At 46.8% G+C, this 27,197-nt stretch overlaps 1 protein-coding gene across 1 annotated transcript in view; it reads left to right on the plus strand.

The window, feature by feature from the left end:
- The first annotated feature begins 1,476 nt into the window (after positions 1-1,476).
- ANO4 (anoctamin 4) overlaps positions 1,477-27,197 on the plus strand; it is a 324,932-nt gene continuing 299,211 nt past the window's right edge. Inside the window, exons 1-3 of the mRNA XM_054718633.1 lie at positions 1,477-1,524; positions 15,814-15,897; positions 20,252-20,503. Coding sequence (XP_054574608.1) covers positions 1,503-1,524; positions 15,814-15,897; positions 20,252-20,503 — 358 coding nt within the window. The 5' untranslated portion in view covers positions 1,477-1,502. The remainder of the gene's footprint in view (positions 1,525-15,813; positions 15,898-20,251; positions 20,504-27,197) is intronic.

Consider the following 27,197-nt stretch of genomic DNA (forward strand, 5'->3'; position numbering starts at 1 on the left):
GCTGGAGGTGTGTGTGTGTGTATGTGTGTGTGTGTGTGTGGTGGGGGAGGGGGAGCAGAGAGGCTCCCCGAAGATGTAATGCCTGCTTATGGGTGCACTGCGGGAGCCAGACCTTCTTTGAAGCCCGAAGCCCAAATCCCCTTTACATCAAAGACTGGGGGCTGAGGGCAGGTTTCCAAATCGCTCTAGACTTGGGGGCTTGGGGTCGGGAGGAGGGTGAATTTGAAGGGACCTGGGGGAGAGGCAGGTCGAGGCCCTTAGGGGGCAAACTCTAGGCAGAGAGCAGCTTTCAAGACAATGCCTCAGAGAGAATGGTACTGTCCGCATCCCGCCTGATCCCTGCCACAGTCCTGTGAAGTGGACAAGACAGACCAGTTACCGCCACGTTACAGAGAGGGGAAGTGAAGGCGCAGCGGCCGCGATTCCCGGGATCAGGTCAGCCCGCGCCAGGAACCCGTGTGCGCTCCCCGCGTGGTGGTGACCTTACACTGGGAATCACAAAGCCTCCGGTGCACCTGACCGGGAGGGGACGTCTCCTAACACCCTTACGATGGGTGCCGCTGGCTTCTCCGTCTCTCTCCCTCTCCTACTCCCCATTTCCCTCCCACACAGCCTACTGCAAACGGAGAACCCCCACAATAGGATGTGTGGGCTCCCGGGTGGGGCCAAGCTGGGAGGGGCTCGGACCTTGAGGCATTCAGCAAGTCTTGGTTAAGTTAGCTCCCTGATCGCGGCGCCGGGCAGAGCGCAGACTCTCGCTCAGCCTCGTGGGGAGAAGGACGCACGAATAACGGGACAGGATGATGCGCCGGGACGGTCTGAACTGTCGGTGTCAGAACTCGGTGCTTCGCGGTTAACTGGTAAAAGTCCGCAGGACAGAGTTGCCATTCTCCCCTGGACACTGGCTCAGGGACAAACGCTTCTCCGGACCGTCCCCTAGGGAGGGGATCGCGCCCGAGTCCCAGGCGACGGGATCCACCCTCGGCATCCCCGGGCGGTGTGCTCTCCAGCGGTCCAGGCGGGAGCGGAAGGCTCGAGGTCCGGGAGGCTGTTGCCCGCTCCGGACTCCCCATCGCACGTTTGTCCGCGTCACCCTGCCGCCGCGACTCAGGGGGGCACCTCGTAGGCGGAGACCTAGCCGGGGTCCCGCCCGACGCCCGCCCCGCGCCTCCGCCCGGCGCCTCCCACCGCCCGCATCGCCCCTCCTCTCTCCCGGTCCCGCGTCCCGGGTCCCGCACAGCAGGTTCACTTCCCGCGGGCACCAGAGCGCCGCGGCCCGTCGGCGCCCAGGCTCCCCGCGCCCTGGCAGCAGGAACCCGCCGGGGCATCTCTGCAGGCGGCCACGGCGGGCTGACGGGGCATGCCCAGCAGCGGGGCGGCCGGGCGCCGCGGGAGCCGAGCGCATGCAATCGCCGCGCCGCGCGCCCGCCGTCCAGGGGCGCCGCGCACAGGCGGCCGCTCTCGCCGACGCGCTGGCCAGCCTGGACCGGACGCGGGGCAGGATGGACTCCCTCTCGGCTTACGGTAACGGCGGGCCGTCGCGGGCTCCCGGGGCGGCTGGGGCGGGCGGGCGGGGCCCGGGATGCCATCCTGTTACCCCGGGAAACTTCGGGGTTCGGCTCCGGGAGGGTGGGGGAGAAAGGGAGTGGGCTGCGGCGCGCGCTGACCTGGGGGAATGATGCTCCGCGGGGCTGGAGGCTGCCGGGAACCTGGAAAAGAGGGTGTTTGCAGAAAGAGTCATCTGGAAGGTATCTGGGAGCTTTGGGACTCCAGAAACAGCCGGTTCGCTTCAGACCACCCAGGGGGAAGCTTTCCGAGTTAAGTTCTTTGGAACCCTGTGGGGCTTGGGGTTCTGAGAAGTGCGTTCCGTCAGTGCTTCTTGTCCCCACTGACCTTGGCCAAGTTATTTAAACTTTCCTGTTCTGGAATTTCTGCATCTGTCAATCAGAGATGAGGGTATCTCTCTGACAGATGCTATGGGCTTAAATAATATACTAGTACACAAAATACGTTTTTCTTAATGCAAAAAAAAAAAAAATCAGCTTGGAAAGAAAAATTCCGTGGAAATACAAGGCATTATTCCTCTTTAAAATTTTTTGAGTAAAGAAATGTATGCTTTTATTATTTTTAAAAAGGCATTGTACAGTTCTGAAGAAAAACAAAATCACAGTGCGAAGGTTTCAGACTTCGAAATCCCAGCGCGCTGGGGAAGCCCGTGAGGCTTTTTTATCAGTACGTGTCCCTGCTTGTGTGGGAAGAGTGATTCTTTGTGGTCCTTGAGCAGAGATGCTGCAGAGACAGGGTTACAGGAGGCAGAAACTCAAACAGACCGCCCTCCCTTGCCTGGTTTGCAATCAGCTGCTGTGATAACATCAAGTTTTGGCGTTTTAAATGTGAAGGTTGTGAGCAATTGTCGGGGAGTGTTCTGAAGGGACATCTTTGATGAAGCCTGGAGTTGGCGGGAGGGAAGTTTCTGCTCTTTGAAGGGGAGGTTTCATTCTCCAGGCCAGTGATGTCCCCTGCACCTGTCCCCAAGGTTAAAGAGGTCGGTCTGTCCTTCTTAGGATTTAAACTGTTTCAGATGATCACTCAGGTGGCCTTGAGGGTTTGCAATTGATGCTTGGGCACTACTAACAAATTGTGAGCTGGTTACAAATTGCACACGAGCGGCCTTTTTTTTTTTTCCTTCTTACTCAGAGCATTTTCTGCTGGGTTGTGTTGTTCTTGCCCCTGCTGCACAGGTAACACACACCATTGTCAGTCTTGGGTTACCATCTGGGGATAATTCAACATTCTGGTGGTGTTTTAGGCATATTCATTGGCAGAAATCTATCTTTTACTCCTTTTTCTATCCAAGGGATCGCACTTCTGTTTTTTTTTTTTTATGTCACGTTAAATGTCACATGCTGCCCTGTGGAAATTGTCAGTCACAGGTCTACATAATAATCAGTTCTGTCAATTTCCAGAAGTTTTAAGAGCTTAATTGGGCACCCAGGTGGAGTAAATGAAGCCAGAGTAGTGGAACTGTTTTTGAACAGCAAGTATGTTTCAGTAATTAAAGGAAAAGGTGGCAGATCATTTGGAGGTGTGTGTGTGTCAATTAGGAATCACACAGTTTCTTCTTTAGGACCTTAGAGGGAACTGAATCAGATTTAAATATATATGCCATTTAGAATTTGTGCTATTTTAAATATATTCCTGACACACTCTGCTTCCTCCCCCCTCCCTAAAGTGATGAATATACTTGGCCACAAAGTGTGTATCAATTCTTTGGTACATAGCGATGTGACCTGAGACAAGACAAGATAAATTAGTCCATCAGGGCTTCCACCTAGTGAAAACGTTAAGGGAAAACAAAATGGAGCACATTGAATATATTCCTCACCCTCTGGGTGCTGTCGAGATTGTTATCTGGTGAGCGCTTGGCCCAGCTCTGGAACCTTCTACAAATCATCTCTCAGACAATTGAGCTTCTTTTAAAAATGTTCCCTTTCAGTTCTCTTGGATTTGGGTTAAGATATCATGAAGAGGGATGATCTGAGTTTTTTGCCTAGAATTTATAGGGTTCAATTTTTATATTTGTTTGCTGGATTTAATAAATGCCTTAGGTCCTGGCTTTAGCATAGGGGCTGCCGAGAGAACGAACAGTTTATACTGGAGACCGTGTGTGTGTGAGGTTCCTGAGAAGAGAGAGAAATGTGGCTTGTGCATGCATTTCATTAGCAGTAGCTCCCATTAAACCTCATTAGCTTCCCGTCTAAATATGCATCTTTGATCCTATATTGGAACCGGCTCTTTCTGTATTTTAGCATGCATTTTTGACATTCAGGCAGCCATCTAGACTCATATATTCCAGAACTGTGAATTGAGATTAGGGAAATCAATAACTATAATATGCCCTCTAAAAAAATATATGTTCAATGGAGGATGCAGTTTTTAAAATTCTGGATTTTTAGTGCTTCGACCTTTCGCCGGTTTTCCTCTTTCCTTGTCCTTTAAATGGTTTAGGTTCTTAACTGCTTTTAGCTCATTATATAACCACATGCATGAGACCAAGGATGGGTGACAAGTCTCTTTGAGAGAGAAATGACTGGGACTTGATTCGTTCTCGGCCATGCCAGAGAAGGCGCAGGGCCGTGTGCCAGCCTGAACCAGGAAGGAACTTATGGTTGGACCTGTCACCCTGGCGTTGAGCTGTTAGCTTCAGATCTGAGGCCTACTGAGGGGCCCGAGGAGCTTATAGAGCACAGTGGGGCTACTTCAGATAGGGAAAGCCTCTGCTCAAATATCTCCTCCTGTCCCAGCACACTCCACACTTCAACTTAACAATGCAGAAAACTTCGTGGCTCCAGGTTACAGACCTCCCACTGAGAGATGGACTCTACACTTGGGGCCATTGTCTCAAATATCCTTGAGGAGGTCATTTGAGCAGAGACTGAAATGAAGGAAAGGAATAAGCCATTCTATTATGTGGAAAAAGAGCATTCCTGGCAAAGGGGATGGTATGTGCAAAGGCCCCAGGGCAGGAACAAGCATGTCCTATTCAAGGAAGGTTCGTGTGTGGGTCCAGTAGAGAGTGCAAGTAGAAGACCAGAAGGAAATGCAGTCAGAGCCAGTATTGTTATTGTTACTATTCTCTCTCATGTTCCTCCTGCCTCTTAAATTGTATCTTTTTTCGTGGGCTCTTCCTTCTGTTTACTAGTATATTGGTGTTTGCCTGGGTTCTGTCCTTGACTTTATAATCTCACTCTCAACAATGTCATGCTCATGACATTGATCAGATATCTATCAAAGGTGAGACAATGGCCCCAAGCGCAGAGTCAGTCTCTTAGCGGGAGGCCTGTAAAGTGGGGTCACAAAGTTTTTTGCACTGTAAGTTGAAGTGTGGGCTAAGCTGGGACATGAACAATAATAACTGTTACTTTATGTGCGTTAGCTCATTTTAATCTCACGGCAGCCTTTAAGAAGGTAGTCCAATGTTAGCCCCATATTCATCGAGGCACAGACAGATTGAAGAGTTTACTTAGCCTCACATAACAGTATGGAGTCCAAATGCAGGTCTAGAGAGTTCGGCTGTGGCACCTGGCGCTGGGGAGAGTTAGGAAAAGGCAGAAAATAAACCAATGTGTGGGGGTTGTGTGGGTAATTCCAGGCAGAAGGCATAGTTTGAGCAAAGGCTTAAAGGCAGTGGATGACCAGAGTTCAGGACTTGTGATTGGAAGGGGGTAAAGGAGAGGGGTGTAGTGAGAGCTAAGCCTAATCATGCGACATGGGGATTGAGAGAAGCAAAGAGAGGAGACCCTAGGACATAATGTCCCCTCCTGTGACTTCGTCTTTATTCAGTTGAGTCCCAGACCAAAATCACCCATTCAAAACTTCTCTCTAGTGGTTCTCAACCTTTCTAATGCCGTGACCCTTTAATACAGTTTCTCATGTTGTGGTGACCCCCAACCATAAAATTATTTTCGTTGCTACTTCATAACTGTAATTTTGCTACTGTTATGAATCTTAATGTAAATATCTGTGTTTTCTGATGGTCTTAGGCTCTACAGCAGCGGTTCTCAACCTGTGGGAACCGCTAGCAAGGTCGCCTAAGACCTTGTTACGATTCATAAACAGTAGCAAAATTACAGTTATGAAGTAGCAACGAAAATAATTTTATGGTTGGGGATCACCACATGAGGAACTGTATTAAAGGGTCGCGGCATTAGAAAGGTTGAGAACCACTGCTCTAGTGTGTGCTATGCTCGGATACCCAGATGTCCGCTATACTTTTTAAATCTGTTTTGCCATTCCAGTGCCTCAAACTCAGTGTGTCCAAAGCAGAAGTCTTCTTCCATACCTGTTTCCTATAGAATAACTATGGCTACCGAGCTCAAACTGTGAGCCCCGACTCTAGCCTGAACCCAGGGTACCAGAATAAAGGAGGTGTCACCATTTCTCACGGACAGCAGTGTCAGCTGGAGAAGATAGATTCCTAAACTGAGAATTATGATGCCCGGTTGTAGGGGAGGCCTGGGAGGAGTGAGGGATAGGTCAGGAAAGTTACCTGGAGGACACATGTTAAAAGGCCAACTGGGAGAAGGGGAGCATTCCAGGGAGGGTGACAATATGAACAGAGAATGAAGGGGAGAGCTGGCAGGGGGCTCAGATACAGCTGCCAGCAGCATGGCCTTGGTGAAGCATGATGTCTAAGCTAGGAGAGGTTGGCAGGGACCAGCGTGCTCTATTCAGTCATCCAAGTCAGAATTCTGGGAGTCCTCTGAGTCCTCCCTTTCCATTATATACAGTGACCTTGGGCAAATTAATTCACCCCCTGTGCCTCAGTTTTCTTATCTGTAAAATGGGGTCATGACGAGGTTTTAAGTGCAATAGTACTTGTAAGTGCATCTGAGTGGTACATAGTGAGTACTCAGTAAGCATTAGCTATTACTACCAGCTGCCTCTCCCAGTGTAGATACTGTCAACCACCAAGTCCTATTGATTGTTCTTCCTCAAAGTCTTTCTCTGTTTTTTCCTCTCCCTGCCCACTGCTCTTTCGCTAGTCCAGGCTGCCATTGGTGTTCACTCTGACTGCAGTGGCAACCTCCCCCGCTGGTCTCCCTGCCCCTAGGCCTGGCCCCTCCCCATCTGACATACAAATCTGATCCTGTTACTCCTCTGCATCAGACTCTTCAAGGGCTCCTCTCTGCTTGTAGGCCGAAGTCTAACCTCCCTAGTTTGGCAAACAAGGCTCTCCACGAGCAGACCACCCCTCTCTCCTGCTACCCTAGGCCCCAGCCACCCCTCCTTTTACAGAGGGAGGTGGTTTAGTGTGGCTGATTGCAGGTTTCCTCCAGTGTCTGGACCTTGTTCCGAAACACACCTCCCTCTGCCTTTATGAGGCTTCCTCCCTCTCCTTGTTCATCCCATCTGACTTGGTTCCTCTCTTGGGACTTCTCAGGGTAAGTCCTTCCCCTAACTCTCTTCATTTTGGATATAAGGAGTACTCCCCTCTATTGGTTGTAAAATTTCCAAGGGCACATAGTAGGTGATCAATACTTAGCTGTCCCACCGACTGAAGGACAGAATAGCAGGGGTCAGTACACCATGCACAAGTATACCATGCATTTTCCTGTTGCGAAAGAACTTTTGTCATTGAACACACAAAAGAGCAAATGTGTCCACACAATGTGGTCAAATCAGATGCATGCAACTGACCGCAACTCATGGTTTAGCTACAAAATCAATCCAAAGAGCTATTTGATGACCCCTCTTGTGTTTGCCTCCCACCACCTGGCATGCCTGTTATTATGCAATCCGGACGCTCATGCTGAACACCAGTTAGGATCCTTTCGATTAAGAAGCTGCAGAGAACTTATGTACCTTTACACGCAGCCCATATACATGGACAATAGGGTGGTGACGACCTGGGGGTGGGGTGGGTAGGGACTGGGCAGAGGAGGCAAAGGAGGGGATGGGAGACATCTGTAATACTGTCAACAATAAAAATATTAAAAAAAAATAAAGCTGTATTTGAACACACACAAAAAAATTTAAATAGGGGGGGAGGGAAGAAGCTTCAGCAAAGCACGTACAGATTATCCTTTGACCTTCAGCCCTTCACATGGTAGAAGTTTCTGGGGTAAAATTAAAATTAAATTTTCACTTTGATCCCATGCAGAAGCATTTTAATCTTTCCCTGTAAAACATGATGTTCTTTGTAACAGGCGTGCGCATTTTCTACTAGACCATAGTCCTAGACAAACGGGCCACCGCTGCCAAGGAAGTTCCTAGAACAAACAATTCAACGTATGTTTTGTGAGTGTAGCCACTGGTGTAGGTTCTGGAAGTAAAAACAAAGACTGCCTGTTATCATGAATCTTACAGTGTAATGATAAGGTTCCAGAAAAATTGGAAATAGAATATACGATTTTTAACACTGCGTGGTGTAGGGAGGGACAGTAGGAAGTCAAGGAACGGCTTTGGGGCTTTTCTCTCATAGAATCCAAGGGAAGCTGAGCGGAGTCCCGGGCACAGTGCTTAAAATGCAGGGATGATGGTTAAAGTGTTTGAAAGCTTACTAGAGGCTTTGGCAAACATCTATGGTGACTTCTGTGCATTAGGCAGAGCCAGGAACTGCGTCAGAAGATGAGTAGGGGATGGCCTTGACCTCCAGGAGTTTGGGTGTCGCTCAGGTCCGGTGGAAGATACAGAGGATGCTATTGCTGCCCTGTTTGTGTCCTCGTGCTGTTGCAGAAATCATATGGAAGAGCAGACGCAAAGGTTTTGTGACAACACCGCGATGTGTTTATCGTCCTTATTGTAGAATTAGATCTGTTTTTATCTGGTGAGGGGAAACACACTTTCTAGACTTGGATTCTCAGCACCTTAGAGAGACCTCCCAAAGCACCAATTCCTGCCTGGGGCCAGCCCATGTCTACCCTGTGTGGTAGGCAGTCAGTGATTTTTGAATGAATGAATTTCAGTCACAATATAAGGAAGAAAGTCGAGGTCCATTTTAAAAAGATCTTCCTGAAGAATTTAACCTGAACCCTTGATCATTACTTATTGACCCCTTTTATCTTTAGTAAAGCGATTCCACCTTTATTTTGGTTAGTGTTTGCTCGCTGTATGTTTTCATATCTTTTGCCGCAAGCAAATAGTCACCAACACGAAGGCGGAGTAGCTTTTTAAGTGTTTGATGAAAAAGGCGCTGAGACCGAAAGCACACACGAGATGATGTCTGTCTCGTTCCCTGGAGAACCGCAGAGCTTTGCACATCAGATAGGACTGTCAGCGAGGGAGCGCCGCGAACAGCAGGAAGCCACCTCCCCCAGCCCGCGATATTCATCTGGCCTCCTTCTGTCTTTGCCTCTCTCCTCAAACAGTGGCCTGGTGCAACCAGGCAGACCTGGGTTTTAATCCCAGCTGGGACGTTTCAGAAGTGTGCCTCCCAGCCGGGTCCTCAACTTCGTGGGCCTCGGTCCTCACCGGTATGGGGGATACGCATAGCTACCTGACGTGAGTGGTTTTGGAGCTTCGGTGAAATAGTGGATGCAAATGAAATCATGTTGAGCACAATGCCCGGCAAAGAGGAAGTACTTCATAGCTAGTGTCTTCTAATTCTATCGCCATCTCATTTCCTTGGTTATTCTTTTCAGAATTTACATTTCTGGTTTGCCCTGCCACGATTTCTGCCCCTCTTTATTTCTTAAAAATAAATAAATAAACAAATAAATGGTGCACTGTAATTTACGTACAGGCAGGTGGGTAAGGCAGACTTCTAATTTAGCAAATAATTATATAGTGAATGTGGTCATGTGACCACCACCTAGATCAAGAAATAGAACACCCCCAGCACCGCCGAGCCCACCCTGCACTCTCCCTGCCCTTCCACAGTCCCGCTGCCTTTTTCCCACCAAAGGAACCACCCTGCTGACTTTGGTGCTACTTATTGCGTTACTATTCTTTCCCTTTTTACCTTCCTTGTATGCATCTGTAAAGATTATCGTTTTGCGCAGCTGGCGTGACTCAGTGGTTGAGCGTCAACCTATGAACCTGGAGGTCACGGTTTGATTCCTGGTCAGGGCACATACCCGGATTGTGGGCTCGATCCCCCGTGGGGGTGTGCAGGAGGCAGCCGATCAGTTATTCTCTCTCATCGTTGATGTTTATATCTGTATCTCCCTCTCCCTTCCTCTCTGAAATCAATAAAAATACATATATTTTTTAAAAAGAATATAGTTTTGTTTTCCTGGCTGGTGTTGCTCAGTGATTAGTGTGTCAGCCCATGCACTGAAGATTTATGAATTCAATTCCTGGTCAAGGGCACGTATCTGGGTTGCAGGTTCAATCCCTAGACTGGTCAGGGCATGTCTGAGAGGCAATGAAGGATGTGTTTCTCAACCATGGATGTTTCTCTCTCTCCCCTCTCTCCCTCCACCTCCATCCCTCCATTACTCCTTTCTACTCCTCTAAAAAGAAAACAATAGAAAAAATAATCCTGAGGATTAACAAGAAAGACTATAGTTTTGTTGTGAAATGTTCATAAATAGATCCATGTATTGTTTTGTGTTGCCTCTTCCATTCAACATGATTGTGAGGCATGTCCATAATAGTGTAGCTTTACTTCATTGTCTTTGCTGTAGAGTATTCTGTTTTATGGATATCCTTGGTCTTTCTAAGTATAAAACAAAAATAATAGCCAGCATTAAATGAACACTTTCTATGTGCTGCCTTATAAGGAGGTGCCTTTATTATTCCCGTTGTGCATGTGGGAGATGGAGCCACAGAGAGATGCAATTCTGTGCCCGAGGGTGGAACCAGGTGTCTAATCTAAATACTGACTCCCGAGTTTGTGAAGTGTATTAATCTCATTCAGAGTCTTAAGTGCTTCCACTAGTAACCTGATTTTAAAAAAAATTAACTTCAGTTGGCTCCTAAAGGATTAAATGGATATTCAAGCTCTCCTATCAATTCTAGCATTTTTGTTTTAATTCCGAGAGGACATACCTTCCTTTATTGAGTCACCAGGAACGTAACTGCCACATGTCTTCGTATTTTTGCTCTCTGAGTCTTTGTTGTTGTTAATCCTCACTCAAGGATATTTTTCCATTGAGTTTTAGAGAGAGAGGGAGAGAGTGGGATAAACAGAGAGAGAAACATCGATGTTAGAGAGAACATCAACTGGTTGCTTCCCGCATGCACCCCAACCAGGGCCAGGATTGAGCCTGCAACTGAGGTACTTGAATTATTGTACCTCGATTGACTGGAATCCAACTGGGGGCCCTCCAGTTCTTGGGCTGACGCTCTATCCACTGAGTCACTGACAACATGCTCTACTGACAACAAAATTACACCCTAGTTTTACCATTCAGATATGACTCATGTTTCAGTAGTTTTGCCATTCAAATTTATTCACAGCCTCTTCCCGGGTATTCGTTCCCAATTTAAGCATTCTGCTTCTTGGTTGATTACTAATTTCTCAGTACGATTTCTCCCTCATTTGTTTTCCTCTTCTCCCCATCCATAGGCATTTCTGTGCTTGTAAACCTCAACCAGTCTCTCTTTCCTTTTTCTCCCCCCTCCACCTTCTCTCTTTCACTTCCACCTTTGATGCTATTGACCTTGTCCCTGAAGGTCTCCTCACTTCCAAAATCTTTCAAGGACAGATCCTGAGTGATGCATTTAAAAAGAATAAGGAATGACGACTTCACAGTAGTTAGAGCAGTGTTTTAGGTCTGGAAATTGTTGATTCAGCTTACTCCACAAATATATGCTGAATTATTTGCTAGCTATGCATTTTGTGTAGCTGAATTATTAACCATACCCCATCTTCCCTGCTGCTGCCCCCTTCCCACCCCCCACCCCCCAAAAAAGTGAGATAAGCATTATTGTCACCATTTTCAGGAGGAAAAGACACCAACATGGAGAAAAGTGAAGAAACAATGACCATTCATTTAACAACAAAAATCCTCTTTGGGTTTCTTTTGGTTAGAGAAAACGGGTACCAACATAGGTCTTTCATAAAAGCAAAGTGGTGTTCGGCCAAGTTCAAAGAGTTTATGTGCAGCAGAACTGGGCTTCAAACCCAGGTCTCCTGACTGCCAGCCCAGCATCCTCTATTGAAATGATGACTAGGAGGAAGGGGGAATGGCCATTTGTTTATTCTTTCATTTCAGGCATTCCTTTTTTCTTTTTTTCAACCAACGGACATGTGTTGAGGATTTGCCTTATGCCAGGGCCAGTGTTAAATGACAACGCTGACTAACACGTGGGTTTGCCCTTGACAAGCACATGGTTTGGGATACATGCAACCCAGTACAGGCAGTCCCTGCTTTTCACGAGTTCATGTTACACCTCTTTGCAGATATTGCATTTTTTTTTTTATTTTTTATTTTTTTGTAAATTGAAGGTTTGTAGCAACTCTGCATTGAGCAAGTCTGTCAGCATTATTTTCCAACAGCCTCAGATGACGGTTAGCATCTTTTAGTGATAAAATACTTTTAAAGTAAGGGATGCACATTTTTTTAGACATTGCACACATCATAGCCTATAGTATACTATAAACTTAGCTTTTCTATGCACTGGGAAGCCAAAACATTTGTGTGACTTGCTTTTTTGTGCTATTTGCCTTATTGCTGTGGTCTGGAACCAAACCCGTGGTATCTCCAAGGCCTGCCTGTGCAACCTCACCGGCTCAGCGCTGCTGGGGGTGGGGTGGGGGGGGGTAAGTGGGGGGAGCCTTGTACTCAGGAAGCACCCTAGGAAGTGGAGGTGGTCTGGGAATAGTTCTTAGAGGAGGAGTGGGCCACATGCATTTGCTAGAATTATTTTTCCCAGGTTAAAATGGCTTAAAAGTATTCTTTCGCATTTTACCTCCCTGTGTGTGGCCTGCAGTGGCCTTGATGTGACCAGGGAGGGCCATTGCTGGTTTTCTGCCCTCTGTCTCCCCATCTGCTTTTTCCCATACTTTCCAACTCCTTTCCAGTGTGAGCACATACAGACGCCCCTGCTGATGACTCCCATGTCCTGCCTTCTCAGACCAGGGGCCCCAATTTTTTCCTCCTAAGAATGTTCACTGTGAAACCATCTACTCTATCAACCCATGGCACTCTCCCTTTAAAATTGAATCTCTACATTTCCAGAAACCCTTTCTCTTTGAGTGCATTTGACTAATTTTTTGTAATTATTATTTCCCCCTCAGACTTATAATTTTCCTCATTATAGATCAGAGTTTCATAGTTTTTCTAGTATCACAAAACATAAAATATTTATTTCCATTCAGGCCAGTTTTGCAAACATTACCGTAATGATTCTTTGTCTCTGACCTGTAGTATTTTATATTAGACTAGAGGCCCGGTGCATGAAATTTGTGCACTGGGGCGGGGTGTCCCTCAGCCCAGCCTGCACCCTCTCCAATCTGGAACCCCTCGAGGGATGTCCAACTGTCCGGTGGGATCGGGCCTAAATGGGCAGTCGGACATCCCTCTCACAATCCAGGACTGCTGGCTCCCAACTGCTCGCCTGCCTGCCTTCCTGATTGCCCCTAACCGCTTCTGCCTGCCAGCCTGATCACCCCTAACCACTCCCCTGCCAGCCTGATTGATGTCTAAATGCTCCCCTGCCAGCCTGTTTGCCCCCAACTTCCCTCCTCTGTTGGCCTGGTCCCTCCCAACTGCCCTCCCCTGCTGGCCATCTTATGGTGGTCATCTTGTGTCCACATGGGGGCAGGATCTTTGACCACATGGGAGCAGCCATCTTGTGTGTTGGAGTGATGGTCAGTCTGCATATTACTCTTTTATTAGATAGGATAGAGGCCTGGGGCAGGAGAGGGGGCCAGCTGGTTTGCCCTGGTGTCCCGGATCAGGGTGGGGGTTCCCTTGGGGTGTGGGGTGGCCTGGGCGAGGGGCCTGTGGTGGTTTGCAGGCCGGCCACGCCCCCCAGTGACCCAAGCAGAGGCCCTGGTATCTGGGATTTATTTATCTTCTACAATTGAAACTTTGTAGCCTGGAGCAGAGCCAAGCCTTCTGCTTGCTCCGTGGTGGCAGCCATTTCTGTTGGGATTTATTTATCTTCTATAATTGAAACTTTGTAGCCTTAAGTGGAGGCCAAAGCCGGCCAGGGCTGCAGAAGCTTGGCTTCCTCCATCACTGGGGGCAACCCTAGCCTCCTGCTCTCTCCAGCTCCGTGGCTGCCGCCATTTTTGTTGGGATTTATTTATCTTCTATAATTGAAACTTTGTAGCCTTAAGCGGAGGCCTGGGCCGGCCAGGATGTGCGGAAAGCTTGGCTTCCTCCATCGCCGGGGAAACCCAAGCCTCCCTCCTGCTCTCTCTGTGGCTGCAGCCATCTTGGTTGGGATAATTTGCATACTCACTCCTGATTGGCTGGTAGGCATGGCTTGGTGCAGCGGAGTGATGATTAATTTGCATATTACTCTTTTATTAGATTTGATGATCTTATGGATTTATCTTGATATTTCAGAAGAAGTTATTTATGCTCTGCCATGTTTCATAAACAATTGAAGCAGTTCTTGTCTCGATTTGAGCTTGGTTCTGCCATGTGCTGTAGTGTTAGCTGGATGAGGCCCTCAGCACCCGAGTCTCAGCCTTTCCATCTCAGGTGTGGGTGGGGTCTGCCCTGTTTTACCTGGTGCATGAGCTGATGTGGGTGACTTGTGAGATGTTATGTAAATGTGACATTTGTGTTTTGGGCCCCTCTGTCCAGAACCTTTCCTGCTCTCAGTGGTGAGGAATCCCGTGTGGTGTGCTATCCTTTTAGCCTCGAAGGCAGTCACATCCACTCCTCTGTCTCCACTTCACTACTCTCATGGTTTGGCCACTGTTGCCTCCATCGCTTCTCAATTTACTGCCTCATAGGAGTCTTTCTGCCTCTCATCTCGCCCTCCTCCCTGTTCTCTATGCCACCACAAAGTGATCTTTCTGAAATAAAATGGGATCCTGCTCTCTAGGCAAAATCCAAACTTGTTAACATGGTTTATTAGACACTTTGTAGTCTGGCCGCTGCTCACCCCTCCTTTTCTTAATGCATTCAGCAGCCAAGTCACAAGGTGGCGGTGGCCTCTGAGCCTCCAGACATGATGATAGCTTCCTGCCTGGATTTTCCTCCTCCATTTAGCCCCCTTATGTTTAGTCAGATAGTGTGCACCTTTAGGTTTTTGTTTAGATGTCACTTCCTCCAGGAAGCCTTACCTGATACCTCTAGTCTGGATCAGGTAATTCTCTCATCTGACCCTGAGCTCCTCTCCCCCAGTGCTCTTCAACCTCCATTATAATCCTACTAGAGGCCCAGTGCACGAAATTCGTGCACGGAGGGGGGTTGTCCCTCAGCCCAGCCTGTACCCTCTCCAATCTGGGACCCCTCGAGGGATGTCCGACTGCCCGTGCTCCCAACTGCTTGCCTGCCTGCCTTCCTGATTGCCCCTAACCGCTTCTGCCTGCTAGCCTGATCACCCCCTAACCACTCTGCCGCCAGCCTGTTTGCCCCCAACTTCCCTCCTCTGCCGGCCTGGTTACCCCTAACTGCCCTCTCCTGCAGGGTTGATCACTTCCAACTGCCCTCCCTTGCAGGCCTGGTCCTTCTCAACTGCCTCCCTTGCAGGCCGGGTGCCTCCCAACTGCCCTCTCCTGCTGGCCATCTTGTGGTGGCCATCTTGTGTCCACATGGGGGCAGGATCTTTGACCACATGGGGGCAGCTATATTGTGTGTTGCAGTGATGATCAATCTGCATATTACCCTTTTATTAGATAGGATATAATAAAAGGGTAATATGCAAATTGACCCTAACGGCGGAACGACCGAGAATGACTGGTCGCTATGATGCGCACTGACCACCAGGGGGCAGACGTTCAACGCAGGAGCTGCCCCCTGGTGGTCAGTGCGCTCCCACAGGGGGAGCTCCACTCAGCCACAAGCCGGGCTGATGGCTGCAAGCACTAAGGATGTGTGACTGCGGCTTAGGCCCACTCCTCAAGGGGAGCAGGCCTAAGCCGGCAGGTGGACATCCCCAAAGGGGTCCCTGACTGCAAGAGGGCACAGGCCGGGCTGAGGGACCTTCCCCTTCCAAATGCACGAATTTTCATGCACCAGGCCTCTAGTAACATTGAATAACTGTTATTGTTATTGCCTGTGTGGGTGGTCTGGGTTGTTTGTTGAAGTGTCCCAGTGCCTGGTGCCTAGCAACCCCTACGCATGATGGCTGAATGAGTATGAGACACAGAGAACTGGTTTATTTACCAGCAGTCACATAGTTACATGGTGCTCATGGTGTGTCCCAGAATATGTGACCTTCTCTTTTATTTTCTTACAGACAAAGATGTGAGCAGTGGGAGTTATAACCTTTCCACCACAACCACGGGCAGCTACTACAGTTGTGTCAGCCAGATCACCATAGGTGAGAAATTGTGTTATTTTGTTTTATGACAGTTATTATTGCCTGGAATAGTGGGGAATTTGGAGGCTAAGGAAGGAGTAAGTGGAAAATGCAATCACGAGCATTTATTTTCAGAATTAGAGCAATTGCTTGTGGACACACCTTGCTGGGGCGCCCTCTTGTGGATCCTCATTGCATGTACATAGAAATGGACGGAGGCAGGGTGATTCAGAGAGATATTAAAAATCCCGGTTTGCCCAGCTTTTAGCCATTTGCTTTATCTTAAAACTGGTTTACCTTTTAAGATTTATATTCATCTAGTTGAAAAAGAAATTTTATATCACCATGGTAAATAGAAAACGTACATTATTTCCCATAAGTGTGTATGAGATGTGTGCATGCAATATATGAGAAATGCAGATGTATGCATACGTAACAACAAATCAGTGCTACTGAATGCTAGCTACATTGTGTGTACCAGCTGCCCTGTCCCCTCACTTCTCAGAAACATGAAGTCTGCAGCTGGGGTGCGTTGTTTTCTGTCCCTCCACCCCCCCTTTTTTTAAAAAATAATATTTTATTGATTTTTTTACAGAGAGGAAGGGACAGGGATAGAGAGTTAGAAACATTGATGAGAGAGAAACATTGATCAGCTGCCTTCTCTTCTCCACACCCCCTACTGGGGATGTGTCCGCAACCAAGGTACATGCTCTTGACCGGAATCGAACCTGGGACCCTTCCGTCCGCAGGTCGACGCTCTATCCACTGAGCCAAAGTGGTTAGGGCTGTCCCTCCCCTTTTTGATGAGAGACTCTTCCAGGAGACCGGAGGACACTGCGTGCGCACCATACACTCTCTCCGGCTGCCGGCTGCCTTCCTACTCAACCTTAAACATACACTATTTTGGTCAAAAAGGGAAGAGTGACCCCGGCTACTTTCCTGTTTATGGAACTCATTCTCTCCCTTCCATGTCCTTTCAAATTTTTCTAGATTCCAGAATCTTGGCCGCCGCTTTAGAAGAAAAAAAAAGCTGATGCTAATTGCAGCTACATTCATTTGTTCTCCCTATTTGCCAACTGCTCTTGGTGCTTGACATACACCATTCTAATCAGGACTCTGTGAGGAAGGTACTGCTACCCCGTTTTACAGACAAGGAAACTTGCTCTTTGCTACCCAGCCAGAAATGAACACGCCCAAGATTTCAATCTAGGTCTCTCCTTGACAAGCACATGGCTTAGGATCCGTGTAAATCAGCACAGGCAGTCCCTGCTTTTCAAACGTTCATGTTACACCACTTTGCAGCTATTGTGTTTTTTACAAATTGAAGGTTTGTGGAAACGCTGCATCGAGCAAGGCTATCGGCACTGTTTTCCCAGCAGCCTCACATGACCATTCCTCCTTGAACCAATCATTGACCAGGGTTATCTTTAGACCCATGTTGCAGGGGGTAAGGGTGACTCCACTTGCCCTGAGTCACATGGCTGAGTGGGGTTGGGATGAATCCCCAAACAAAATAGAACCCTGTTGGGATCAGTAAGGGTGGGTGGATTCTGCACAGGCATCAGGCAGGGTCCAGTGCCCACAGTCTGTTCAGCACACAGCACTTCTGCAATATTTATAGTGAAAGTAGAAAGTAATGCACAACCTCAGACTCCAAGTCCTGGAGGGAGGACCTATCGCGGGATCATCCAAGGAGTCCTTTTGTAAACGCTCCTTTTTTTTTTTCATCCCTTCATCTCCTGCACTTCGGTACTTCTTACAGAAGAGTCATCTCCCACAGAAGTGTCGTACTTGTGAGGGATTCCATTGAAGAAAACCGCACACTTGTGGATTTCCTGTTAATGTACTTCCTGTGGGAACCTATGTCCTTACAACGCAGAGTTGCCAAAAAGTTCAAGAAATAGAAAAATGACTCGTTCTGAAATCTTTCTATTTATCCAGGAGACCCTTAGCTAGGTCCATATTTTCTGGGAGCAAACTCCCATTTTACCCATGTATGAGAGATTTAAGAACTTTATAGCGAATTAACATCATTCTTTCTCAAGACAGCCGTCAATTCTGAGCGCTCCTTACATGTTTCTCTTTATGATTTTGGGTCTAGTGGGTGAGAGAACTCAAAGGAGAGCCAAGACTGCCCTCCCCAGTGGGGACAGGATGGTGAGGGAGAATGGGACATTCCTGTACTTGCCCCTGGGACACTAGGACACCAGCTGTTCCCCCCTGGGTGGGAGGTTATCCTCTCAAAATACTATGACCTCGTTGCAACTTTTCCATTTAGGCTGGTCTGTTCTGTTTATATTCCAACAACTATATGGATCTTACTATAGCTCATTTGTAGCAATAACATGGGTTAAATTATTTGCTAATGAACACCATTTCTGGAGTAAATGATGTGGTAATTTCCTAAGCTAAAAAAGAAAAAAAGAAAAAAACAGGCTTGTTAGTAATGTGAACAATACCTTTTAAAAATTAAGTATATGGTAGAAATCAGCTCTGATTTTATTTAAAAGACGATAAAACCTGACATTGCAGAGAGTCCTGGGGAATGTTAAAGATAATGCTTTCATACTGGGCTCTGTTCTGAGTAATGAATCCCCAGGAGCGTGGGCCTGGGAAAAGAAAAGAGGGATTTGAGTTTCTGAATAAAGCAGCCAGGCAAGCGAAAACATGGTCCCATAATTCTCCTTCTTCTAAGAGAATTCTCGGGTGTAAATAGAAAGCAATATGTTTTCAGCTTTTGAATAAAACTTAATGGGACATCGATTTAAAGGGAGCATTCTGAAATTTCATTTCTATGGCCCAGTTCACTCTTAGCAGGTGTGGGAGATCCAAGAGCATGGATCACACAAAACAAACAAATTTGCATCTGAGGTTTAGTCCAGCAAACACTCTCAGGCTGGTCCTGGGTCCGTGGTATTCACTACGGTCTTCTACTGCGGCTCTGGCTCCTCGCAGATCCAAACACAGAGAATCTGTGTTCTCGCTGAATATTTTCAGGGGCTCCAGAGCCCTTGCTCAGGCAAGAAGCACGCACCTTCAGAAGGTGGCTGCTGTGGTTACTCCAGCTGACAGTTGTCATGTGGGGATAGGGTCCCGGGTTGCTTGATCTGTAGGTGAACATAAAGAGATGTTTCCAAAGAAGCTAGAAAGCTGGATTTTCCTCTAAAGTTTTATTGTTGTGAATTTTTATTTGAATTTTATTTCAAATTAAGCAAGTGTGGACAAACTAAAGCACATCTGCAGAACAGATCTGTCCATCTGGCCACTAGGTTGCAATCTTTGCCTAGAAGGTCAAGTTCATGCTACCACTCCATGATCTAGTCCAGTGGTTGGCAAACTGCGGCTCGCGAGCCACATGCGGCTCTTTGGCCCCTTGAGTGTGGCTCTTCCACAAAATACCACGGCCTGGGGGAGTCTATTTTGAAGAAGTGGTGTTAGAAGAAGTTTAAGTTTAAAAAATTTGGCTCTCAAAAGAAATTTCAATTGTTGTACTGTTGATATTTGGCTCTGTTGACTCATGAGTTTGCCGACCACTGACCTAGTCCTTCCACCTAAGAAGGCTCTCTCCTCTGATATACTGGAAGGAAATTTATTTCCTACTTGTAAACTCTTTCATCTTGCTTTGTACTAAAGTTACTTGCAGTTTAGGGAGAAAACATAGATTTTGGAGTCAGGCAGATCTGGACTCCAATTCTGTTTCTGGCCCTTATTGGCTTCTTGACCTGGGGCAGGTTGAGATCCAGTTTCTTTTTCTTTCTTTCTTTTTTAAAAAAATATATCTATCTCTTTATTGATTTCAGAGAGGAAGGAAGAGGGAGAGAGAGAGAGAAACATCAATGATGAGAGAGAATCATTGATTGGTTGCCTCCTGCACTCCCCCTAGTGGGGATCGAGCCTGCAACCTGGGCATATGCCCTTGGCCAGAATCGAACCTGGGACCCTTCAGTGTGCAGGCCGACGCTCTATCCACTGAACAAAACTGGCTAGGGCAAGACCCAGTTTCTTCACCTGTAAAACTTAAATAGTGAGAGGTAGTCCCCTTGTACAATTGCTGTAAGGATTAGAATCACTTATGCGAAGTGTCTGGCACATAGTAAATCTTCAGGTATTGATAAGTCTTAATCTCCTTTGAGCTCCTTGAAGGAACAGCCTGGGCAGCTAGCACATAGTAAGTGCTTAATAAACGTATGTTGAATAAGTGAACAAGATTCATCAAGTGTGATGAATTTAAGCTGTGTATTTGTAAAGTATCATGCATCCTTATCTCAAGTGCTGTGTGATTTGACTCACAGATACGGCGGATGGGAAATATAAAAACCGCCACAGTGTGAGGCTTCCGTTGCTGCTCCTGACCTAATGTGTTTTGTCTCTCCAGGTTACGACGTTTCTGGGCCTGTTGCAATTGGGGTGACCCACTGGAAAAATCCATATGCCCAAGGCCGACCTACCGTCCCATCAGACCTGCCTCTCTTCGTCTCCAAAGATGCAGGCATCCCCGTGTACCACCAGTCCCTCACCCGCAAGACTGAGCTGGCCACGCCTCTGTCTTGCCCAGCTTCACTGTCCATCACTCCAGTGCCTTCTTACAGCAGCAGCAGCCAGGAAACCCTGAGTCAAGACACGACAGGTAAGAAGAGTTGGCTTCCTGTTGGAGATTCAGGACTCCGTGTCTTTAAGGTCCTCTCATCTGCCTGCTGACTAGATTGCATCTGTGTTTCTGCTTGTGTGGTGTCACGGACTCCCACATTTCTCCCTGTACCCCCCAACTCCCATATGAATGGCTTGGCTGTGACAGCAGGAAGGTTGGATGTGTATATAAATATTTGACCTAAGTCTATATTTGACCTCGTTCTGTTTGGTAAAATGACAGAGATCAACCCTGAATCGGAATCCCAAGATTTGTCATAGGACTTTGAGTTTGCTTGATGAATTTCTCGAATCCTCTATTTAGTGACAAGGCATCTATCTTGTACTAAACTCTTGTATTAGATAAAGGCATTTTTGAATACCTTAGTTACTACCAATTCATGCTGCTCCGTCAATCTGATCCATGGCAGGGGTCTGCACATCAATGCCAGTGGGCACATCCAGCCTGCTTAGTTTTAGCCCAAGAACTAAGAATAGTTTTTACTTTTTGGGAATGATTGGTGTCTCTGTCTGTACAGGTTGCTATAAGAAAATGCTGCAGACTGGGTAGTTTATTTCTCAAAGTTCTGGAAGCTGGAAGTTGGAGGTCAGGGTGCCAACACGGCTCGATGAGGGCCTCCTTCTGGGTTTCAGACTTTTCACTGTGTCCTCGCACGGCAGGAGTGGTGAGGGATCTCTGTGGAGGCTCTTTGATAGGAACACTAATCCCATTCATGAGGGCACCACCCTCATGACCTAAGCATCCCCCAGGGGCCCTGCTTCCTAATACCTTCACATCAGGCATTAGGGTTCCAACATTTGAATTTCGGGAAGGACGCAAACATTCAGATCATACAGTGGAAAAAATTAAGAGAGGAATACGGTAATATTTTGAGACACCTGAAAGGTATATGAAAGTCAAAGTTTAGTGTTCACACATAAAACGTTATTGGAACACAACACACTCATTCATGTATTTATGTGTTAATCTATGGTTGCTTTCGCGTGACAACAGCAGCGGTGAGTACTGACACAGACCATCTGGGCTGGAAAAACTAAAATATATACTATCTGTCCCTTTGCAGAAAATCTTTGCTGACTGCTGCTCTGTGTGATCCCTGGGAGTTACGGCTTAAACACCCATGGCCAGAAAACTGCTTATAACAGCTTGCCTTAACATTTATAATTGATGCCCTGGCCAGTGTTGCTCAGTAGTTGGAACAATTGGCCCGTGCACCAAAGGGATCCGGGTTCAATTCCAGGTTAAGGGCATGCACCTGAGTGTGGGTTCGATCCCCAGCACCAGTCAGGGAATGTGCGGGAGACCACCTATTGATGTGTCTCTCTAACATCCATTGTTTCTCTCTCTCCCTCCTCCCTCTCTCTCTTTCCCCTCTCTCTCCCTCTCCCTTCCTTCCACTCTCTCTAAAAATCAATGGGAAAAAATATCCTTGGATGAGGATTAACAACAACAAATTTATAATTTGCATTATAGTTTAAATGAGTTACAGAAAGTTTTACCTCTCTATGCAAGGATAGGCAATTAATTGTGTTTGTAATAAAAAGTCTGAGCTGGAGGTTTAAATTATGTCAAATCCATTCAGCCACTTTTTTTTTTTTTTCTGTAGCTATAGCACTTAGAGATAATGGTTTAGTCAGCCAAGTCCAATGTGTACTGGTAATTCCTGTTCTGGAGATCAGTCTGAATGTTGACCCTCAGCATTACAATGCCCCTCAACAATTCACAGATGCTGCCATCTAGGGGTGAGATGGTGATGTTGCAGAAATTTTAGATTACCAAAAGCCATCTGGAAAGCAGCGGGTTTGCAGACTCCAATTGAACCTGTTAACAATGAAGATTCCCGGGCTTGCCCCCAGGGGATGCTGTGTCCGTGGCACAGAGTGAGTTTCAGCAGTCTGCTTCTTCATCCCATCCTGGGATTTTGATTCTTGAGGTTCCCATTCACACCTTGGGGCACTCCTTCCTTCCAAAGTGTCTGGTTAGATGGCTAGATGGAAATCCAAGAGATTGATACTGCAGAGCACTGGGGGACATTTGCTTACCATCAGCCCTGCCTTGGCCAAACTAACCATCTTTCTGGTTGTCCTTGTTGAGGGTTAGTTTGAGAGCAGAAATATGGTGATGGAGGGTGTGAACATTTTTCCAAATGAAGGCTTGAAATCTCCTGGGTTTTGATGTTATCACGAAGGAAACCTGACTCTGCTTACTTGAAAAGTAAAATCTGAAGTTGGAGAAATAAAGTGCTGCCTTTGGCCGAGGTTGCTGAAAGGTTATGACATTTCCTGACAAAGAAGTGTGTGAAATGGCAGCCGTCAGATTAACATTTCACCACCTTTCCCTTGCAGTTGGCTTTTTTTCCTTTGTATAGAACACTGTACTGTGACTTTTGGAAGAGGCTTCTATTTTTAACTTGTAGGTTTTCAAAACAAATTAAAAGCCCATAATTCTCTTCATTCCCTGGGACATTCCATTGGCAATAAAATATTGGATTTTCCCAAGCAACTGGTGTTATTATTATTTGTATACTTAAAAAGTAAGCCTGAATATTTAAGGATGGCATTACCCAAGCATGTGGTATTTTACTATAGAAAATTTTAGATGCCAGTATAGCTTCTGTACAATTCAATTATGATTATATGTGGGTCAATTATTAAATTTATTTGATTTCTTACAGGAATTATGGATTTGAATATGTATTTTTGTGTGAAAGTTTCCGGTTTCATTTCTTTTTGCTTTTTGAAAAATAAAGTTAATTTTAGTATTTCTTTACACATGAAAACAAATATATATGTTGCTTTTTTTGCTAGAAAACTGGGGTGAGATAATTCAGTGCAAGTGTATCAGAATGTCCTATGAATTCCACATTTTGCTAGACATACATGCCTTCATATTTCTAAGCTGTCTTTCTTCTGCATAAACTGCAGGTCTGATGTGGAGGAGCTGACAAGTTGTAGGTACAAAATAGCTATACTATTATTTATTGACTAGAGGCCCGGTGCACGAAATTCGTGCACGGAGGGGGGTTGTCCCTCAGCCCAGCCTGTACCCTCTACAATCTGGGACCCCTCAAGGGATGTCCGACTGCCCGTTTAGGCCTGATCCCAGGGATCGGGCCTAAATGGGCAGTCGGACATCCCTCTCACAATCCAGGTCTGCTGGCTCCCAACTGCTTGCCTGCCTGCCTTCCTGATTGCCCCTAACCGCTTCTGCCTGCCAGCCTGTTTGCCCCCAACTTCCCTCCTCTGCCGGCCTGGTTACCCCTAACTGCCCTCTCCTGCAGGGTTGATCACCTCCAACTGCCCTCCCTTGCAGGCCTGGTCCTTCTCAACTGCCCTCCCTTGCAGGCCGGGTGCCTCCCAACTGCCCTCTCCTGCTGGCCATCTTGTGGTGGCCATCTTGTGTCCACATGGGGGCAGGATTTTTGACCACATGGGGGCAGCTATATTGTGTGTTGCAGTGATGATCAATCTGCATAGTACTCTTTTATTAGATAGGATAGAGGCCTGGTACAGGGGTGGGGGCCAGCTGGTTTGCCCTGAAGGGTGTCCCTGATCAGGGTGGGGTTCCCTTGGGGCATGGGGTAGCCTGAGCGAGGGGCCTGTGGTGATTTGCAGGCGGGCCACGCCCCCTGGCAATGCAAGCGGAGGCCCTGGTATCTGGAATTTATTTTCCTTCTACAATAGAAACTTTGTAGCCTGGAGCAGAGCCAAGCCTGGGGCTCCCTCCGAGGCCCGAAGCCATTTGTGTTGGGGTTATAATTGAAACTTTGTTGCCTTAAGCAGGTCGGCCTGGCCAGGGTGTGCGGAAAGCTTTGTTTCCCCTGTTGCCGCCAGCAACCCTGGCCTGCTCTGTCAAGCTCCATTCTGTCGCCATTTGTTTGAATTTGTTTACCTTCTATAATTGAAACTTTGTAGCTTGAGTGGAGGCTTAGTCCTGCAACGGCTGGCAGAAAGCTTGGCCTCCTCTGTTACCTAGGAAACCTTGCTCTCTGTGGCTATAGCCATCTTGGTTTGGGTTAATTTGCATGCTCACTCTGATTGGATGGTGGGCGTGGCTTGTGGGTGTGTCGGAGGTATGGTCAATTTGCACATTTGTCTATTATTAGATAGAATTGTTTGAGTTTTCTTTTATTTAAGAATTCATTCAGCCCTAGCTAGTGCGGCTCAGTTGGTTGTGTTGTTCTGTGCACTGAGAAGTTGCTGGCTCAATTCCCAGTCAGGGCACATGCCTGGGTTGTGGGCTTGATTCCCAGTAGGGGGCATGCAGGAAGCAGCTGATCGATGTTTCTCTCTTCTCCCTTCCTCTCTCCCTAAAAATCAATAAACTATTCTTTAAAAAAATGAATTTATTCAGCCTGGCCGGTGTGGTGCCGTGGTTGAGCATTGACCCATGAATCAGGAGGTCACCATTCGATTCCTGGTCAGGGCACATGCCTGGGGTTTCAGGCTCAATCCCCAGTAGGGGGCATGCAAGAGGCAGCTGATATATGTTTATCTCTCATAGATGTTTCTATCTCTCTATCCCTCTCTTCTTCTCTCTCTAAAATCAAAACATATTTTTAAAAAGTAGTGGAGCTTGAGTTTCCTAGTAACTGAAGCAAAAAGGAAAAATCTGTATATCTAAAAGGCTAATATGCTAAGTGTCTGACCATCCGACCAGTTGCTATGATGTGCACTGACCACCAGGGGACAGACGCTCAACTCAGGAGCTGCCAAACTGCAGTGACTTGGCAGCAGTGGTTCTTGGGTGATGCATCTTGAAACCAGAGAGGAGAGAGCCTGATTCCTCGCGGGGCCATGTCATTCCACTTTGGCCATGGGTTATTGCTGGGGCACTCTTGGCCCCGAATTTGGCTAACTGCACACATGTTTGCAATCCACACCCTGTACGACAACAACTTTGCAGAGTGCCCTCTCGCACTCTGGGACCCCTTGGGGATGTTGGAGAGCCAGTTTTGGCCTGATCCCTGCTGCTGGAGGGACCCCACTTACTCTGAAGACACTGGGGAGGGACCGTGGGAGGTTGGCTCCAGGGGGTACCCATCTCGCCCAGTCCTGCCCTGCCGGCCACCTTCTAATTAATTTCCTTTCAATGTGCACGAATCTGTGCACCGGGTCACTAGTATGGAATAATATTATAAAACACCCCTATATTCAGAGAGACAAACATTTTATAAATCCTCAAAGTAATATAATGTGTTTTTATTACAATCTACATAATAAACAATCTCTAAGTTGAATTACTTGAAACTTGTAAATGCTATCTCCTGAAAGTTTAGATAATCTGGTTGAAAAAAAAAGAAAGTGTGGATATACATCAAGTAGTATTCAATAAAATTCTAAATTCATTTTGCTCTGGAAATAGGTGTTAAGCCAATATCTTACAACCAATTTATAATTCTGCCTCTGGCTCCTAAGCCTCCACCAGAGAGAGCTTTCATGGTAAGTGTTTCAGTCCAAGTGATTTAACAGAGCCCTAACACAGAAGTTCAGAGTGGACAGAAAAGAGGTCATATTAGACATGGGAGTGAATGTGTATTATTCTAAAACTAGAGGCCCGGTGCATGAAATTTGTGCATGGGTAAGTTCCCTAGGCCTGGCCGGCGATCAGGGCTGATCTGTGGGGCGACTGGCGGGGCTATTGGGGGGGCCCCTGCTGGCACCTGCCTTGACTGGCCTGGGGCCTGTGGGCTGGGGGCAGCTCCTGCATTGAGCGTCTGCCCCCTGGTGGTCAGTGTGTGTCACAGCGACTGGTCGTTCCGCTGGTCGTTCCACTGGTCGTTCCTCTGGTTGTTCCGCCGTTTGGTCGATTTGCATTTTAGGTTTTTATTATATAGGATGAATTTGAACTTAATTTTGTCCAAAGAACGGACAAAGATTGCCTAGGTGTAACCTACAATACAGAGGACCTTCCCTTCTAGCTTAATTCTTTGTATTTGTATATCCCTTAGTTCATATCAAGATGTTTCATATTCATTTAAATACCACGATCACCCTGTGTGCAAATTTCTAACAGCCTCATGTCACAAATAGAGAAACCAGGCTCAGAGACCCTGAGGTACTGCCCATGGACAACAGCTGGTAAGGGCAGAGGTGAGAATGCACCGCAAGGTGGCCTCTTCACTCCAGCGAGATGAGCACACTATGAACGGTCATTGTTAGATCATAGCACCAAAGTAACAATTGCATTTCTATCTGCATGAATATCCTATTCGTCTTTCTGCATTATTTATGAAGAGGTCAGGTCTACTGCAGGAGCCTGCTAGATCCCTAGCATCTTTTCTTTGTATTAAAGTCGCAAATGCATACCTCTCAGGACATCCTTGCATCCTTGATGATGGAAGTGAGATAGATAAGGAGGCATAACTTTATATAATTTCATGAATGCTACCCCCAAAAATGGATGTCAGGAGTCTTTCTGTGGGAAAGCATGGATTTTTGTAGGTTTAAAAATGACTGTGAGTAGGTTTTTTGTCTTTGTATTTTCATTGTTTTCTGGTTCCAGAGAAGCATTTGACACATCATAAATAGCGACCTAAACAGATGGCTTTCCACACATTCGATGCTATCACAGGCACAGAGATTCATGACATGGCATTTTTAATATCTGTAAATTACTCAGAGGTAAGGAGGTCAAAGTCTGTTTCAGATTTTATAAAAACAGAATTGCACTG

Source organism: Eptesicus fuscus, chromosome 7 (assembly GCF_027574615.1).
Source record: "Eptesicus fuscus isolate TK198812 chromosome 7, DD_ASM_mEF_20220401, whole genome shotgun sequence".
In the NCBI taxonomy this organism is placed as follows: domain Eukaryota; kingdom Metazoa; phylum Chordata; class Mammalia; order Chiroptera; family Vespertilionidae; genus Eptesicus; species Eptesicus fuscus.